This window comes from Bubalus kerabau, chromosome 3 (assembly GCF_029407905.1).
Source record: "Bubalus kerabau isolate K-KA32 ecotype Philippines breed swamp buffalo chromosome 3, PCC_UOA_SB_1v2, whole genome shotgun sequence".
NCBI lineage: Eukaryota > Metazoa > Chordata > Mammalia > Artiodactyla > Bovidae > Bubalus > Bubalus kerabau.
In genome coordinates this window covers 925,283-941,051 of record NC_073626.1, presented here as the reverse complement: position 1 = coordinate 941,051, position 15,769 = coordinate 925,283, and the positions used below count along the sequence as shown (strand labels likewise).

The window sequence follows — 15,769 nt, the reverse complement described above, 5'->3', positions numbered from 1 at the left end:
GGAGAAACGGCTGTGTTACCTGGCTCTGCGTGTACAGAGAGCAGACGGCGCTCCAGACACACCGGGTCAGGGTGATTATCTAGGACTAGGGCGACCAGGCTGTGGTTCCCCCGCCTCGGACCTCGCAGGTCCGTGGGTGTGGCTGGAACAAACGCCAGGGCAGGGCACTCACTGCTGGCCTAGTCCATTTCAGAGCGTCGGTACCAGCGTTGAATGACCGTTCGTAGCGAGAGCTAGAGAGCCTTCTAAGTTTGTTCTATTATTTTGGTTTTTTTTTTTTAATTTATGATCTAATGATTTTTTTCCTGTCTAGTAAGTTTGTATCTTTAAAATGTCTAAAAGGCCCTTGATCAAAGGACTCGACAAGCCTCAGTATTTTTGCCCATGAAGAAATTACTAGATTGAGGTTTTGATTTTATGCCAAATGATTTTCTCAATGTAGTTATATTTGCTCCCCAGCTATATCAGAGTAAGGGGTGCTCCCCTGACCCTGGGGTAGCCTTCAACCTCCCCCTGTGGGTCCCACAAACATAAGACCCAGCCTCGCCCAGGACTCCTCGACGTCCTGATTCAAGCGAAGAACACCGGGCTGTCGTCATGGAGACAGCTACTGAATGAGCTTAAAGAAAATGCATGTGCCTAGTTCCACACTTAGAACACTCTATGGGGAATTTTATCTCCATTTTTCAAATGACTGATTTTCAGTAGAAATAGTTTGTGGGCTTTCTCCCCTGTTTTATATATATGTGTGTATGTATATGTATACCTGCGTGTGTATTTGTAAGCATGTGTGTATGTTTAGACCATTTCCATGATGGTGGCCCGTGAAGCACAGCACACAAGCGCAAGGCTGACATGGCAGCAGCCCACTGCACATAGTTAAACATAACCTTGATTAACGTGTCTCGTTATTCATGGATGACAGCTCGGTTAATAAGTGTCCGTGGCTTGGATACCAAGCCGGAGGTTAACGGCGAGGTGGAAGCAACCGTCGAACCCAGGTTCTGAAGACAAACACACCCCGCGCTCAGAGGGGCGTGTGCGGAATCGGGCCACTGGCCAGCGGTGCACCGTGGCTGTTCTCCACTGGCCCAGGGGGAGCCGCCCGAGCCCCGTGCCCAGGGAGGCGGGGCCCCTCCCCGGACTTCCACGTCCGTGACCTGAACAGCCAACAAGCAGGCGTGGGAGAGGAGGGCTTTAGGGTTCTTTTTTTTTTTTTGAAAATTTTTTAAATCAAAGTTTTATTCTGACTTCTGTAATCAGATTTGTAAAACAGCTAGGTTAATTGTATGGTTATAAGAAAACACACTTCCAGATGGAGCGAATATCTATAACCATCTAGACTTGGCCCTCCGATGTCAGTGACCTGGGTCAGGTCTCCCCGGCTCCATGTGCCGTGAGACGCGGCTGGACAGCTGAAGGGTCCATTTGCCATCGAGGGACGGCTCTCTGCGGAGGAATTTCAAGCCTTGGTGCGCCCCTGCACCGGCCGTCTTTCCTCCCCGTGGGACAGGTGAAAAAGTGAGGAGCAGGCGAAGTTTTCGTTTGCCCTGGTGATCAGGTCAGGGCGGAGGTGGTGAGTGTGTGAGTACGTCTGTTGTATCCTCATGGGGCCCTCGTACCTGGAGAGGTGGGGCTGGACCCTGATGTCTGAAGCCTGTCCCCTCTGGAGCATTTCTGTGTCGGAAGCCACGGGCCGATCACGGGTCACCCCTCCTGCCCGTGATCAGGAAGGCATGTGGAGGTGGACCCTGCTCAGCCACGCCGTCCGTCCAGGGAGAAGTGGACCAGGTCACCATGCCCAGCTGTGTGCAGAGGCCGGGCCATCGCTTCCCACTCAGGGGCCTGTGTGTCGGGCTGGGCGAGCATCCCCGCAGGCTGCCCGCCGCGACCTGGGGGAAGAGCGCTGACTGTGGCCACTCCAGACATGAGCTTGCTCGCCCGCTGACCCGGGTGTCACCCGGCCCCCGTCACCAGTCAAGGACCATCTGCTATACTCAGTGGAAGTTCAGACAAAGCCCTTTCCCTCTGTTAAGACCAGTAAACTGCTCAGGAATAACAAATAAATCTGGAGTTGTATATCCTTTCCCTTCCCATTCCCAGACTGCAGTCTGGGACAGTATGAACTTCACAGGAAATGCCTAGAAGTTGGCAGGTCAGAGGCCGCGGACGGTCTGATGGAAAAGAAGAGGGCAGATTCTTGGCGTTCGGTCCAGCAAAGGGAGAGGCTCCTGGTGACCCCAGGTTCCCGGCGGGAACGAGCCCGCCCCGGGGCGGGTACCCACGCTTCACGTGGCCAGCCCCGGCCAGTCACCGTGTGCTCTCCTTTTGTTTTTAGCTGTCCTCACTTTCTTTCACATGGTTCAAAATATGATTTTTTTCAAAACCATTTGAGCCCCAACATAGTGTTCAAAAGAAATAAAATAAGCCGAGCAGTCCTGAAAGACCCATTTGAAATGTTATTTTTAGAATGGAAATTTGAGTAAAACACACTTAAGTGTATACACTAATCCCTCAGAAAAACGTTCAAATAGAAATTCTAGCCAGAAGCATAATTTGATTTTTCCTAAAAACTTTGAAAGTATTTTGAAGAAAGTGTGTGTGTGTGTGCGTGTGTGTGCTTACCTGCATCTGTGCCCCGCTCATGTGTTTGGGAGGCGGGATGGCCCCTTCATTGGGGAGGAAGCCAGCGTTGGAGCCACCTCCCCAGGGACACCCGGGAGACCGCTGCGTCTGGGTGCAGAGAGAGGGCTCCCAGGCCGCGGGAGCAGGGCAGGCAGGCCGGGAGGCTCCTGCAAGAGACACCAGGAGGGCCCGACCTGCGCAGGTGCCCACGATCAGGGTGCCCCCGAGGGGCGGACAGCCAGGGTGCGGGGCCCCAGCCCGACACCGCGGGGGCCACTGAGGCACAAGCTTCCCAGGCCAGGCGTGCCATCATGACGAAGAGAAGAGCTTGCATTCTGTGCCTTTTTAAAACCGGTCAAGCTCTATTATTAATATAACTCATGTAAAATTTTTGAAGTGTTACAACTGGGACTCCCCTTGTGCTCCAGTGGCTAAGACTCTGAACCCCTAATGCAGGGGGCGCAGGTTCAATCCTTGATCAGGGAAAAGACCCCACATGTCTCACATAAGACACAGTGCAGCCAAATAAATAAAAATAAAATTTTAAAAAGTCTTGCAGCTGAGTTCATTAACTATAATACAACATGCAACCGCCAGTCTTTCTGCAGTCTGGCCGTGAACAAAGCCCTCTCCTGCAGGACGACTCATCTGGCGTCTCACTGTGTCCCTGACGCCAGCTGTCTCCATCACCCCGCTTACCGCCACATGAGCTGCAGCGCCACGGCGTGTGTAATGGCCAGAAGTCTCCTCTTCCGTAGGACAAAAATATGATTGAAGACGGTCTGGAAGTAGACCCAAAATGCAAAATAGTCGTGAGAAAAAAGTTCGAGCACAGGAGATATAACCACGATTGTATTTTTTAGAAGGCTACCGTAAATTCAGATGGGTAAAGAAGAATTGAACTTTGTTGATTGCATCTTCTAAAAGCAAATTAGCTGCTCTGTTGACCTCAAAAATGTATTTGTCAGCTTATCTAACAGCAGCCAGGGAGACACCAACCAACAGTTTTTCTTTCAATGTGAAAGCAGAAGTTCAGTGTACCTGCCAGTGGGCTCTGTGTTCTAAGGGGCACCTACTGCTTTTACCTACTTTATTTAAAATGGGGGTCCCTGGTGCACTGGGACAACCCAGAGGGTTGGGATGGGGAGGGAGGTGGGAAGGGGCTTCGGGACAGGGGGACACATGTACGCCCGTGGCTGATTCATGTCAGTATATGGCAAAACCCACAATATTATAAAGTAATTAGCCTCCAATTAAAATAAATTAATAAGTTAAAAAAAAACACGTGGGGGTGAGTGATGAAAGCATTTTATTGAGGTTGATTTCCGCTTTCTTGGTTTCAGGTGTGCAGCAAGGCGGTTCAGTTACGCACATGCGTGGATGTGTGTGTGTGTCGGGCTTCCCGGGGGCTCAGTGTGAGGGTTGTCGGCGTGGCCCGGTGGGGGTGCGTGTGCTGCCCTGACCGTCTCGAGGGCATCGTGCAGCTCTCACCTGCTCCGCCTCTCTCCCCAGGCCATGTGGCTCATGCTGCAGAAGGACGAGCCCGAGGACTTCGTCATCGCCACGGGGGAGGTCCACAGCGTGCGGGAGTTCGTGGAGAAGTCGTTTCTGCACATCGGGAAGACCATCGTGTGAGTAGGCCCCACGGGCGCCCCTCCGCCTGCCTGCAGTCTGTCTCTCCCCTGCCCTTCTAGAGCAGGAAGCAGATGCTTTGTCCCGCTGGCACCACCTAAGCTCAGTCTTTCAGAAGTTTATCTTTTTAATTTTTAAATATGATTTTAAGCTCTTTAATTTTTTAACTTCAAGTTTTGTATCGTGGTTGGTACATGCTTTACTGGATTTTATTGTCACTAATTCCTCTAAACAGAGCAATGTGAGAACATTATACAGTCTCTGTTTTTAATACTTTCACTATATATTTAAAATTTTTGAAACCACAAAAATTTACAGGTCAATTTCAAATGTACTACCAGCAAAACCCTTTTCTCTGAAGCACTGAAAGTGGGCTGCTGACCCGAGGCCCCATCCCCGTGGACTCCGTGTGCTTTCCCCATGACCAGTGACACTGTCGAACGTGGGTGCAGGGCGGCCAGGAGATCCCACTGGTGTGTGAGCAGCGTCCAGTTGTGGGTCTCGCTGAGGTCCTCAGCTCAGCCAGCACTACCCCTCATACCAGAACAGTCCACACACTTCATCCACTTGTTAATTACACAAATCTTGAAGTCAGATTTTTGTTGGAAGATTTAGGGGCAGTCCTATAGATGGAGAATGCAATGGCACCCCACTCCAGTACTCTTGCCTGGAGAATCCCAGGGACGGGGGAGCCCGGGGGGCAGCCGTCTATGGGGTCGCACAGAGTCGGACACGACTGAAGCGACTTAGCAGCAGCAGCAGCACTATAGATGGAAGCCTCTTTTTCCGTGATTGTTTTATTGAGGAGGGTATGTGCAACGTGCACGCATGCCTGGTCTCTCAGTCGTGTCTGACACTGGGACCCCATGGACTGTGGCTCACCAGGCTCCTCTGTTGATGGGATTCTCCAGGCGAGAATACTGGAGTGGGTAGCCATGCCCTTCTCCAGGGGATCGTCCCAACCCAGGGATCAAACCCCATGTTTCTTGTGTCTCCTGCACTGGCGGGTGGGTTCTTTACCACCAGCGCCACCTGGGAAGCCCGTGTATGGCGTAGTGTCTCCCATTTCCGTCGTGTGGGGCCACGAGTCAGGGGCATTCAGTGCACTCACAGTCGATGCGACTAACAGCACCGTCCCCAGAGCCCGCCGCCTCCCCAGCCGGAAGCTCCGTCTCCATTAAACCCCTGCTCTGCACCCCTCCCCCAGCCCCAGCAACAGAAGCTCCGCTTCAGTCTCTGCGTTGGGGGCCCCAGGGGCCTCGTGTAGTGGGATGACAGTTTCTGTCCTTCTGTGACGGGCTCGTCTCACTGAACCTGATGTCCTCAAGGTCTGTCCCTGTTGTAACGTGCGTCAGCATGTCACTCCTTTTTAAGGCTGAGTAATATTCCGTTGTGCGGTTGGACCACGCGTTGTAACAGCTGGGTTGCTCCTCTTCAGCTATTGTGAGCTGTGCTGCTGTGAACATACAAGTATCTGAGTCCCTGCTTTCAGTTCTTTGGGGGTAAAAGCCTAAAGAGTAGAATTTCTGGGTCTTATGGTAACTCTGTGTTTAACTTCTTGAGGATCTGCCAAATACTTTCCCAAGGCTTAGTTTTAAAATATAAGAAAGGACTTCCACGTCTAACTATGATGGAATAACAGAAATTCGGTTAAACCTCTACCTTGAAAAACTAGGAGACTATGAAATATATAGAACAACTTTTGGACAATGGGCAGTGCAGGACCATGGGCCCCGGTAGGAAAGGAACCAGCGAGGTGAGCCCTGAAATGACCCGGCGTCCTGGAGGCATGGCCTCCACCTGGGAGGGAGGAAGAGGCGCGCCTGCAGAGAAGTCGGAGGTCAGGGCTCAAAGTCTGGGGCTGTGGATGGTGTGGACGAGTTCTAGAAAGGTGCGATCTGCAAGGAGCTCCAGAAATGTGCGTCAGGATCCCCCTGAGCTCCTGCCAAACACGAGGAGACTCCACAGGCTTGGACAGGAAACTACCCGGGCATGGGACCGAAGGCTTCTCTGGGCGTTCCTGAGGCCGGGAGGCTCGCGAGCTGCAGCCGCCACCGAGCCACCTCGCTTGTCGCTCAGAGGACGGAGTGAGTCCCCAGAAGGCCCGAGCTCGGAGGTGGGGTGACCCTGAGTGGAGGCTCCTCTAGGGCCAGGCCAGCGGAGCTGACGCACGGACTTCCAGGGCTCACAAGTCACTGACCCGCCAGCCACTGCAGAGCCCTGTGTTCTTCAGAGAAAGACAGTAAAGTCTAGACTCAGAAGCATAATTTTCTTAACGTTCAGCATTCAACCAAAAATTAGCAGGAGTGTCACGAAGTGGGAGATGACCTAAAACCAAGAGGAAAATCCATCAACAAAAACAGAGTGACGAATTATGAAGACAGTGGTGTGAGCTCACAGGGAACGTGAAGTAGCCACTGTAACGGTCAAATGTATTAAGAAAAACATGAGTATAGTGAGGAGAGATAAGGAAATATATGTATTTTTTATAAGAGCCAAATGCAACCTTTAGAGATGAAAAATAAAGTATCTGAAACGAAACCTCACTGTTGGCATTGAGAACAGAGTAGACACTGCAGGAGAAAAGCTAGTAAACTTATGTATGTTGTACTAGAAATAATCCAAAATGAAGCACAGGAAGAAACAGACTGGAAGGAAAAAACTGAGTTTGATTTGATTAACCTGTGAGACAAAATCAAACAACCTAACGTGTATAATCAGAGTCTTGGGGAAAAAGTGGGGAGAGGGCACAGGAAAAGAATTAAATAACAGCCCCAAGTTTCCCAAATTACTGAAAATAAATGCTAAAGAGAAAACTTTAAAAGTAGAATTATTATTAAAAGTAGAGGGGAACAAAAATAAGAAAGCTTTGGTATCAGAAATATGCAAGGCAAGAAGACCTTGTAGCAGCATCCTTAAATTGCAGGAAGAAACCTAAGCCTCGAGGTCTGTGCCCGGGGACACCATCTCGGAAACGGAGGCGAGTTAAAGACTTTCCAGATAGGCGGAGGTTGGGAGGGTTCGTCACCAGCAAAACATTTAGATGGAAGGAAAACAGAAGAATGAAGAACAGGAGAAGTAGCCAAAATGTGGGAAAATATAAGTTTTTCCCCTCACTTTAAAATTTCTTTGAAAAGTAATTGACTGTTGAAAGCACAAATAACAGCAGTCCGTTTGTGGCGTCTGATGCGTATAGAAATAAACTGTGCAATAGCAGTAGCGAGAGTGGGGACAGGGCGGAAGCATCGCCTCATTACGTGGTTGTAAGATTCTGACACCAGCTGGGAATTGGCATGAAATTATTTGAAGACAGACTGCAATTAGTTAAAGTATGTGCTGCACACTCTGGAGAAACTACTAAAACAAAACAAAATGAAAACTAGCCACAAGCCAATGCTGGAGTCAAAATGCAAGGAAACAACTCATCTAAAAGAAGCTGGAAAAGAGGGGGTGAGAGCAAACAGCAGACGGGGCTGATAGGAAGCAAACACTAAGTACATGATAATTACACCCATTGTAAATGCCCTAAATTCTCTAATCAAAAGAGCGATAAAGTTGGACTTGATGAAAAAGCAATATGCTACTGACATGAGACACATTTTATATATAAACATATAGATAGTTTAAATGTAAAAAGATAAAAAAAAACATCCAGATACTACCCATAAGGAAACTGGAGTGGCTGTATTTATATGGGATGAAATAGACTTCATTTACTTAGAAGGAATAAAGAGCCCTTTCGTATTTTAAAGGGGTTGATTCTTCATAAAGACATAACGATTTTAAATGTACATACACCGAGTTATAGGTACTTAAGAATACTGACAGAATCGATAGGAAAAAAGACAACTTCATGTCTGTGTACTCCGGCACTCCTTTCTTTGTAACTGCGGTGCAAGTCGACAGAAAGTCTCTGCAGATACAGAAGAAAACTTCCTTGACCTAACTGGTATTTCTGGAGCTTACCGCCTGACACGCTTCTCAATAACTCACAGGTCAAAAAAGGAAATCACAAGGGAAATTAGAATATATTATGAATTAAATGAAAATGAAAGCAGCATACCAGAATTTGTGGGGTGCTGCCGAAGCAGTGCTTAGAGAGAAGCGTGTGGCTGTGAACACTGATGTTAAAACGCAAGAAAGAGCCCAAACCAGTTATCCCAGCTTCCATCTTAAGAAGCTTGACAAAGAACAGCACATTAAACCCAGCGCAAACAGAAAGAAGGAAACGACAGAGATAAAAATAGAGATCAATGAAGTAGAAAACAGGAAAATAATGGGGAAAATCATACAACCAAAACGTGGATAAACCTCTATCCAGGAAAAAAAGAGATGACAAATTATACGTAGTAGAAATAAAAGAGTTATCATCCCTACAAGTCCTCCAGATGTTGACAGAATGGTAAGGAAATACTATGAACAGATTTTTGCCAATGACTTTTTCAAATTAGAGAAAATGGGCAAATTGCATGAAAGACACAAATTGCCAAACCTGATTCAAAAAATCTATAAATGGTAGTAGTTCTATGTGTATTTAAAAAACTGAATTTTTAATGTTTAACGAAGAAAACACTCCCTTCCTTCCTAACACTCACTTAGAAGAGAGAATACTTCCTAACTCATTTCATGAGGCCAATATTACCCTGATGCTAAAAATAAAAATGTTACATGAAAAGAAAAATACTGACTAGTATTTCCAGTGAGCATAGAAACCAAAAATAGTAACAGAATATTAGCAAATCGAAATTATCCATATATAAAAAGTTGGTACACCACGGCAGAGTGGGGTTTATTTTAGGAATGCAAGGCTGGTTTAACATTTGAAAATTAACATAATTCAACATATTAAGAAAACAAAGAAGCCGTATTTTTTTTTCAATAGAGGCAGAAAAGACATTTGATAAAATTTAACAACTATTATTTTTAAAAATTAATATCAACACACTAGAAATTGAAGGAAATTTCCTCAAGCTGATAGATGGTCTTTGAGAAAAACCAACAGTTAACATCATAGTTAATGTGGAGACACTGAATGCTTTTCTTCTAAAAGTGGGGCTCAGGGCAAGGCTGTCTGCTTTTGTCAAACCATTTCCACATTGTCCTGGATCTTAGCCACAAGAAAAAAAAGAAAAAGGAATGAAAGAAAGATGTGTATCTATCTTATTCACAGATAGCTTGATGGAGTACATAGGAAACATAAGTAATTACCCAAAAAGCCAGGAAAACTAACAAGTGCATTTAGCAACATCACAGGATACAAGAGCTATATACAGAAGTCAACTGTATTTCTGTGTACTGCCATTCAACAACTGGGAATTGAATTTTTAAAAAAAAAAAAGCACAATACCATTTAGAGTAGAATCCGAAAAATGAAATAGAGATGAACTTAATAAAGTACATGAAAGACATGCACACTGAAACCTGAAAGACATTCACACTGAAACCTAAAAGACATCGATGGGAGAAATTAGAAAAGCGCTAAGTGGGGAGGTGTGCCTTGTGCGTGGACTGCAGGGCCTGGGAAGACGCAGTTCTCCTGGGATCAGTCTGCAGATTCAGTGCGTTTCTCCCACTTTGGAAATGGCATCTTGTGTTCAGCCTTCTGTCCCTGGTCCCCTGGGCTAACGCCTTTTTTAAAATACCTAGCACAGACCTGCATACACTGAGACTTCTGTAGAGAGGAAATGCCTTAGAAAAGTGTCTGTGTCCAGTTCATCTGGATATTACAACCCCTCCTGGAGAATCACCAGTGAAGAGTCTGGGTGACGTTGTTTAACCCAGCGCTTCTTAAGATGACCCTGTATTGGAATCCTACTTGAACAACAGAGCCGCGTGGACTGCCAGCTGGGAGTGCCCTCTGTCCCTTGGAGCCCCGCCGCAGCCTGCATCCCCATCCCCAGAGGCGGCAGGAAGGCCCGGCATAGTCTCGCTAGAACCTGCGGCAGATCTCAGGAGGGGCCTTCACGTCGTTCCAGATGACAGACCAAGCCACCAGCCGAGGCTTCAGTGGTATTCAGCATCGCCTTTCCCCCCCGAGGCTTCAGTGGTACTCAGCATCGCCTTTGAGTGTCGCGTACGGTTTTGGCGAAACCAAAACGTTTTCCCGAATCTCCCAGGAAGAGAGCGGGTGTGAGGTGCCGATGGCCCGAGACACCGGAGCACCGCCCTGCGCCCCCAGCCGAGCCTCCTGCCCGGCGGCCACCTGCACCCAGAGTCCGCGTGGCCGGGCGTGGGAACAGAGCGCCAGCGATGTGCGCTCCCACAGCACGGCTGAGACAGAATTCCTTCTCAGGGCCAGATAATGAAATCACGATGGCTCTCTGAACGCTGTCTGCAAGTTGCATTCAATTGTTTGTTTTCTTTCCAATTTCCTTCCCTGGATTGTCTCCGGGCCCCACGAGCAGCATTCCAATCTCAGCTGGAGCAGGCCGGAGAGTCGGGACCGCTCCGGGCCGGCCCCGCTGCAGCTGGCCTTCTGACGGGCCGACCAGGCCTCCTTGGGAACGGATTCCGAGTAGTCAGACGCCAGGCAGCGATGGGCAAGGGAAACACCGACCTGGAGCTGGGCCTGGAGGGCCCCTTCCCCGTCGCCACTGGCTCCCTCTCCCAGGACTCTCAGCACGCAGTGTGCCGTGGCGTTGGATGAGGGGCTCCAAGCGCAGCCCCAGGCCTGGCCCCCGCTCCACCCCCCCTCCCCGCCCACCCCTCCCCCCGGCACCACCGAGCCTGGCCCCTGCTCCACCGCCCCCCCTCCCGAGCCTGGCCCCCGCTTCACTGCCCACCCCCCCGGGCCTGGTCCCAGCTCCACCGTCCCCCCACCCCCCCGGGCCTGGCCCCTGCTCCACCACCCCCCACCAACGCCACCCCCCCCACCGCCCTGGGCCTGGCCCCCGCTCCACCGCCCCCCTCCCGAGCCTGGCCCCCACTTCACTGCCCCACCCGGGGCCTGGCCCCTGGTCCACTGCCCCCCTACCAACGCCCCTCCCCCGGGCCTGGCCCCTGCTCCACTGCCCCCCACCAACGCCCCTCCTCTGGGCCTGGCCCACGCTCTACCGCCCCCCTCACCCACCCCCTGGGCCTGGCCCCGGCTCCACTGCCCCCACCCCGCCCACCCCGAGATGAGGTGAGGGCCTGCCTCTCAGGGAGGGGAGCAGGTGAAACGTGTCAGCACGCGGGACGCGCCACAGCGGGCTGGAGCCTCGGGTGCTCTGCCGTTTTTGCTGTTCGTGAGGAAACGGTGTTGATGGAAAGTGACATTTGTCTACAGTGAATGCTAGGGACAGCAAAGCATGAAACCAGTAAGATCGGGCAACTGATGCTATGTCTGGAACTCCAAACAGTCGAGTCCCACCAACGCCTCACATTCATGTGACCAGGAGGAGCCTACGGGCGTTCTCAGCAGAGAGGCGGGCAGGGAAGGAGAGGACAGGCCCTCAGCTCCGGCCCCGGGGGGCTGTGGTTGTGATGAGAACACCCCTGCTCTCCAGGAGTAACTCACCTACCATCAGAGTTAGGGCATCTTTCGGCTGGCCTGTCTCCCGTGGAGCACAAGTCCTCCAATGCTAACTATTGAGAAGCACGTGGGGATCCGGTAGGTCTGGGCGGGGCCTGAGCATCTAACGGGACCCCCGGGATGCCAGATGTGGGGGATGCTGGCCCCTGGACCCCACTCTGAGCAGCAGAGCCTGGGAGATCACAGAACCTCAGGCCCGAGGTGGACCCGACAGTCGCCACATCCGAGCCATCGCCCCTTCTGACCGCGATCTTAGGTCACCTGGGACTTTACCCTCCCTGGCGGACTGGGCATTCTCTGCTCGAGGCCGAACCTGCTTTGGGTCCTTTCTGAACCTTGCATCCTGCCCTGCACAGTGGCAGTTGGTAAATAAATCAACATTTTCATAAGTCGGTAACGGAAAACGAATATTTGGAAGTTGAGAGTTTGATTGTGTGTCTGTGTGTGTGGCATGCAGGGTGAGAATGAGGGCAGATTGCTGTAAAATGAAAAGCCTAGACTCTCTAGGTTTTTCCATGAGGACTGTCGTCCAGGGAGCACCTGCAACCGGCTTGGTTCCTTCTCTCTTTCTTTCTGCCCTCATGCCTCCAGGGATCACTTAAGTGAAGTTGAATTGAACAGACATTGGACTGAGTTTATTATCTGATAAATTGAGATAGAAGAAATTCTCTGAACACCCCATTCCTGCCTTCAGTGACTTTGGATTGCTCTTGGGGGGACATAGAGTTCTGAACAGCTGGAGGCATCCCTACCTGTTTTTTTTTTCCCAAAGTAGGAAAGAGATTGACCAAGAACTGATGGGGGTCTCCAAAGTGCAAGAGCCAGGGGGTCCAGAACCCTGGTCTCGAAAGTGAGAGGAGAGCCAGGCTTTGATGGAAGTCTCCTGGGAGCCCAAGAAACATGTCGGTCATCTCTGAACTGATGGGGACTCGATTCCACAGTTGTGTAGAAGTCAAGTTCTTCCAGCCACTTAATTTATATAGTAGTTCCCTTACCTCAAAACATTTAATGGCAATCTGTCAAAAACAGCCTTGGAAATTGGAGAAAATCCAGGAGCTCATCTTTTGGGAAACACTTCACGTGCTTTCCTGTAATACTTTGCCTTTAAAACATTTGGCCCTTGGATCCCAAGAGAAGGTGAAGGTTTGTAAACCCAAGACCAGCATCCCCGTTTGTAGCAGACTTCAGGTGATTATGCTTCCAGACTGTAGAAAGGGGAGCAAAAATTCCACCCATAGAATCACGTTCTATGTCAAGAATTCCATAGAATCATCTTCTATGTCGTTATTTTTTAATTCACTTGCATTTTCTTTCTTAACTACCAGACTTATATATTTGTTTTGCATGAAAACATTGTGCAGGAGACTAATTACATTCATTAGAAGAGATAAGAACAGGAAGGCAGATGTGTTGGCGTTTTCATTTTAAATACAATGCTGGGAGCTGGAACATAAGTGAAAAAAAAAAAGGCAAGGGGACATAAGAGAATATGCAGGCAAATGAGTCATCTGGATCATCTCCATGCCCTCGACTTCATTGTTAAGGAAGGTAGTGCATGTTTCAAGAAAATTATCCATATTCTTTGGTGATTTGCAAATGTATCACGGGTCTCTTGTGTCAGGATTGAGTTTTTAAATACCCTTTTAATTCAAACTCCATATTGCTTTAAATAAACCTCCAAGGTTCTTATTAGAGTGAATAGTATAGAAAAAGTGAATACCCTTCGCTCTACAGTGGAGGCAACTTCACGTCTTTTTTTCTAAAACTAAGTACACATTTTGTTTATGTTTGCTTATGGAATAAAGTTTGACGTTTTATTGACATTGTCTTAAACTCCAAAAGTTGTGAGGGATGAAATATATAAATTCTTTTTTTTTTTCAATGTGTGTAGTATTCATGCTAATAAAACCAAGCCATACACGTAATCCAGGTCAGAGCAGTGCTCCTCGTGTGTGAGTGTGTATCTGTGTGCAGTGCATGTAGTTACGAGTCTGTGTGTGTGTGTGTGTGTGTATCTGTGTGGGTATATGTGTATCTATGTGAATGCGTGAGAGTGTGTATATGTGTGTGTCTATATGTGTATCTATGTGCCTGTTTGTATATATGTGTATCTGTGTGTCTGAGTGTACGTGTATCTATATGTGTGCGTGTGTATATGTGTATCTGTGTGTCTGTGTCTGTGTGTGTATCTATGCGTCTGTGAGTGTTCATGTGTATATATGTGTCTATGTGCGTGTGTGTGCATGCGTGTGTGTGTGTGTGTGTGTGTGTATGTGCCTGTGTGTGTACACGTGTGCATTTGGAGGAGGCTGTGTTCTCGGGGTTGTTGTTGGTGTTAAGTCTTGACTCTTGCTTCCCTGTCCCCTTATTACTTATTAAGTAATAAGTAATGTGAAAAGGAAGCGCTTTTCTCTTGCTCTCGAAGTGATGCATAAACCAAACAGGCCAATACTTGTCATGACTAATTTTCTGTCATTAATCTTGTTAAATTTTGAGAGGAGAGTTGTAGGAACAGCCTGCAACCATGAGAAAACCACCGCGTGCTGCTGTGGGGGGGGCGGCGTTTCGCCAATGGGAATATTTATCATAGTTTGCGGTATCATATCTATATTTTCAGTCAAAACAACAAGGGCAAACCTTATTATACGTTTAAAAAGAAACTCATTTCTAAACGCCTCCTGGCTGAGATAACAAGTGTTTTGTGTTCGTGCACATTCTTCCCCTAATTAGGGATTGTTTCTTGGGGCAGGGGATGGGGCCGGGGGAGGTGTGGTGTGGGTTGGTGTGTGAGGCTTCTGGCCCCTGGGCTCAGAGGACGCAGAGGGGACTGCAGGAAGGTGGGGTTGGGGGGTGTCCCAGGAGCGAGCCCGTGTCCCATGTCTGAGTCTCAGGGCCCCAGGAGCGAGCCCGTGTCCCATGTCTGAGTCTCAGGGCCCCAGGAGCGAGCCCGTGTCCTGTGGCCGGGTGTCAGGGCCCCAGGAGCGAGCCCGTGTCCCATGTCTGGGTGTCAGGGCCCCAGGAGTGAGCCCGTGTCCAGGTGTCAGGGCCCCAGGAGTGAGCCCGTGTCCCATGGCCGGGTGTCAGGGCCCCAGGAGCGAGCCTGTGTCCTGTGGCCGGGTGTCAGGGCCCCAGGAGCGAGCCCGTGTCCCGTGGCCAGGTGTCAGGCCCCCAGGAGCGAGCCCGTGTCCCATGTCTGGGTGTCAGGGCCCCAGGAGCGAGCCTGTGTCCCGAGTCCGGGTGTCAGGCCCCCAGGAGCAAGCCCGTGTCCCATGTCTAGGTGTCAGGGCCCCAGGAGCGAGCCCGTGTCCAGGTGTTAGGGCCCCAGGAGTGAGCCCAAGTCCGGGTGTCAGGGCCCCAGGAGTGAGCCCATGTCCGGGTGTCAGGGCCCCAGGAGCGAGCCCGTGTCCGGGTGTCAGGGCCCCAGGAGCAAGCCCATGTCCTGTGTCCGGGTGTCAGGGCCCCAGGAGTGAGCCCGTGTCCAGGTGTCAGGGCCCCAGGAGCGAGCCCGTGTCCCGTGGCCGGGTGTCAGGGCCCCAGGAGCGAGCCCGTGTCCCGTGGCTGGGTGTCAGGACCCCAGGAGCGAGCCCGTGTCCCGTGGCCGGGTGTCAGGGCCCCAGGAGCGAGCCCGTGTCCCGTGGCCGGGCGTCTGCTGTGAGCCCTCCTGTTGTACGTGCTGAACCTTGACTGTGTCCAGTTGCTCTGTGGGAAAACCCCACCCTTCCAGTGTGTCGCTTCTGATGAAGTTTCTTCAGCTGTATGTTAGGGTTCTACTTGAGCGGAGTCAGGCAAAGGAACGTCCGGGGTCTGCCTTCTTTCTCTGGAAGGTTCTGCACGTTAGCGCATGTTTGGGGCTGCGCTGGCCCACGTCTCCTCTCAGCAGCCCCGCCCCGAGCTCTAGCTCCCCGCGGTGGCCTGCGGCTGCCCTCTCTGACATCCACACCGTCTAGCCAAGTTGAGTGAACTCTCAGACGCTGAGGGGTGGAGATAGCGTCACTTGGC

General features: G+C 50.2%; 1 protein-coding gene across 3 annotated transcripts in view; it reads left to right on the top strand.

Moving 5' to 3' along the window:
• GMDS (GDP-mannose 4,6-dehydratase) overlaps positions 1-15,769 on the top strand; it is a 442,717-nt gene that overhangs the window by 357,685 nt on the left and 69,263 nt on the right. For all 3 annotated transcript variants that reach the window (XM_055570454.1, XM_055570453.1, XM_055570451.1), the window contains one exon: positions 4,138-4,256. In XM_055570454.1, the coding sequence (XP_055426429.1) occupies positions 4,138-4,256 (119 nt within the window). The remainder of the gene's footprint in view (positions 1-4,137; positions 4,257-15,769) is intronic.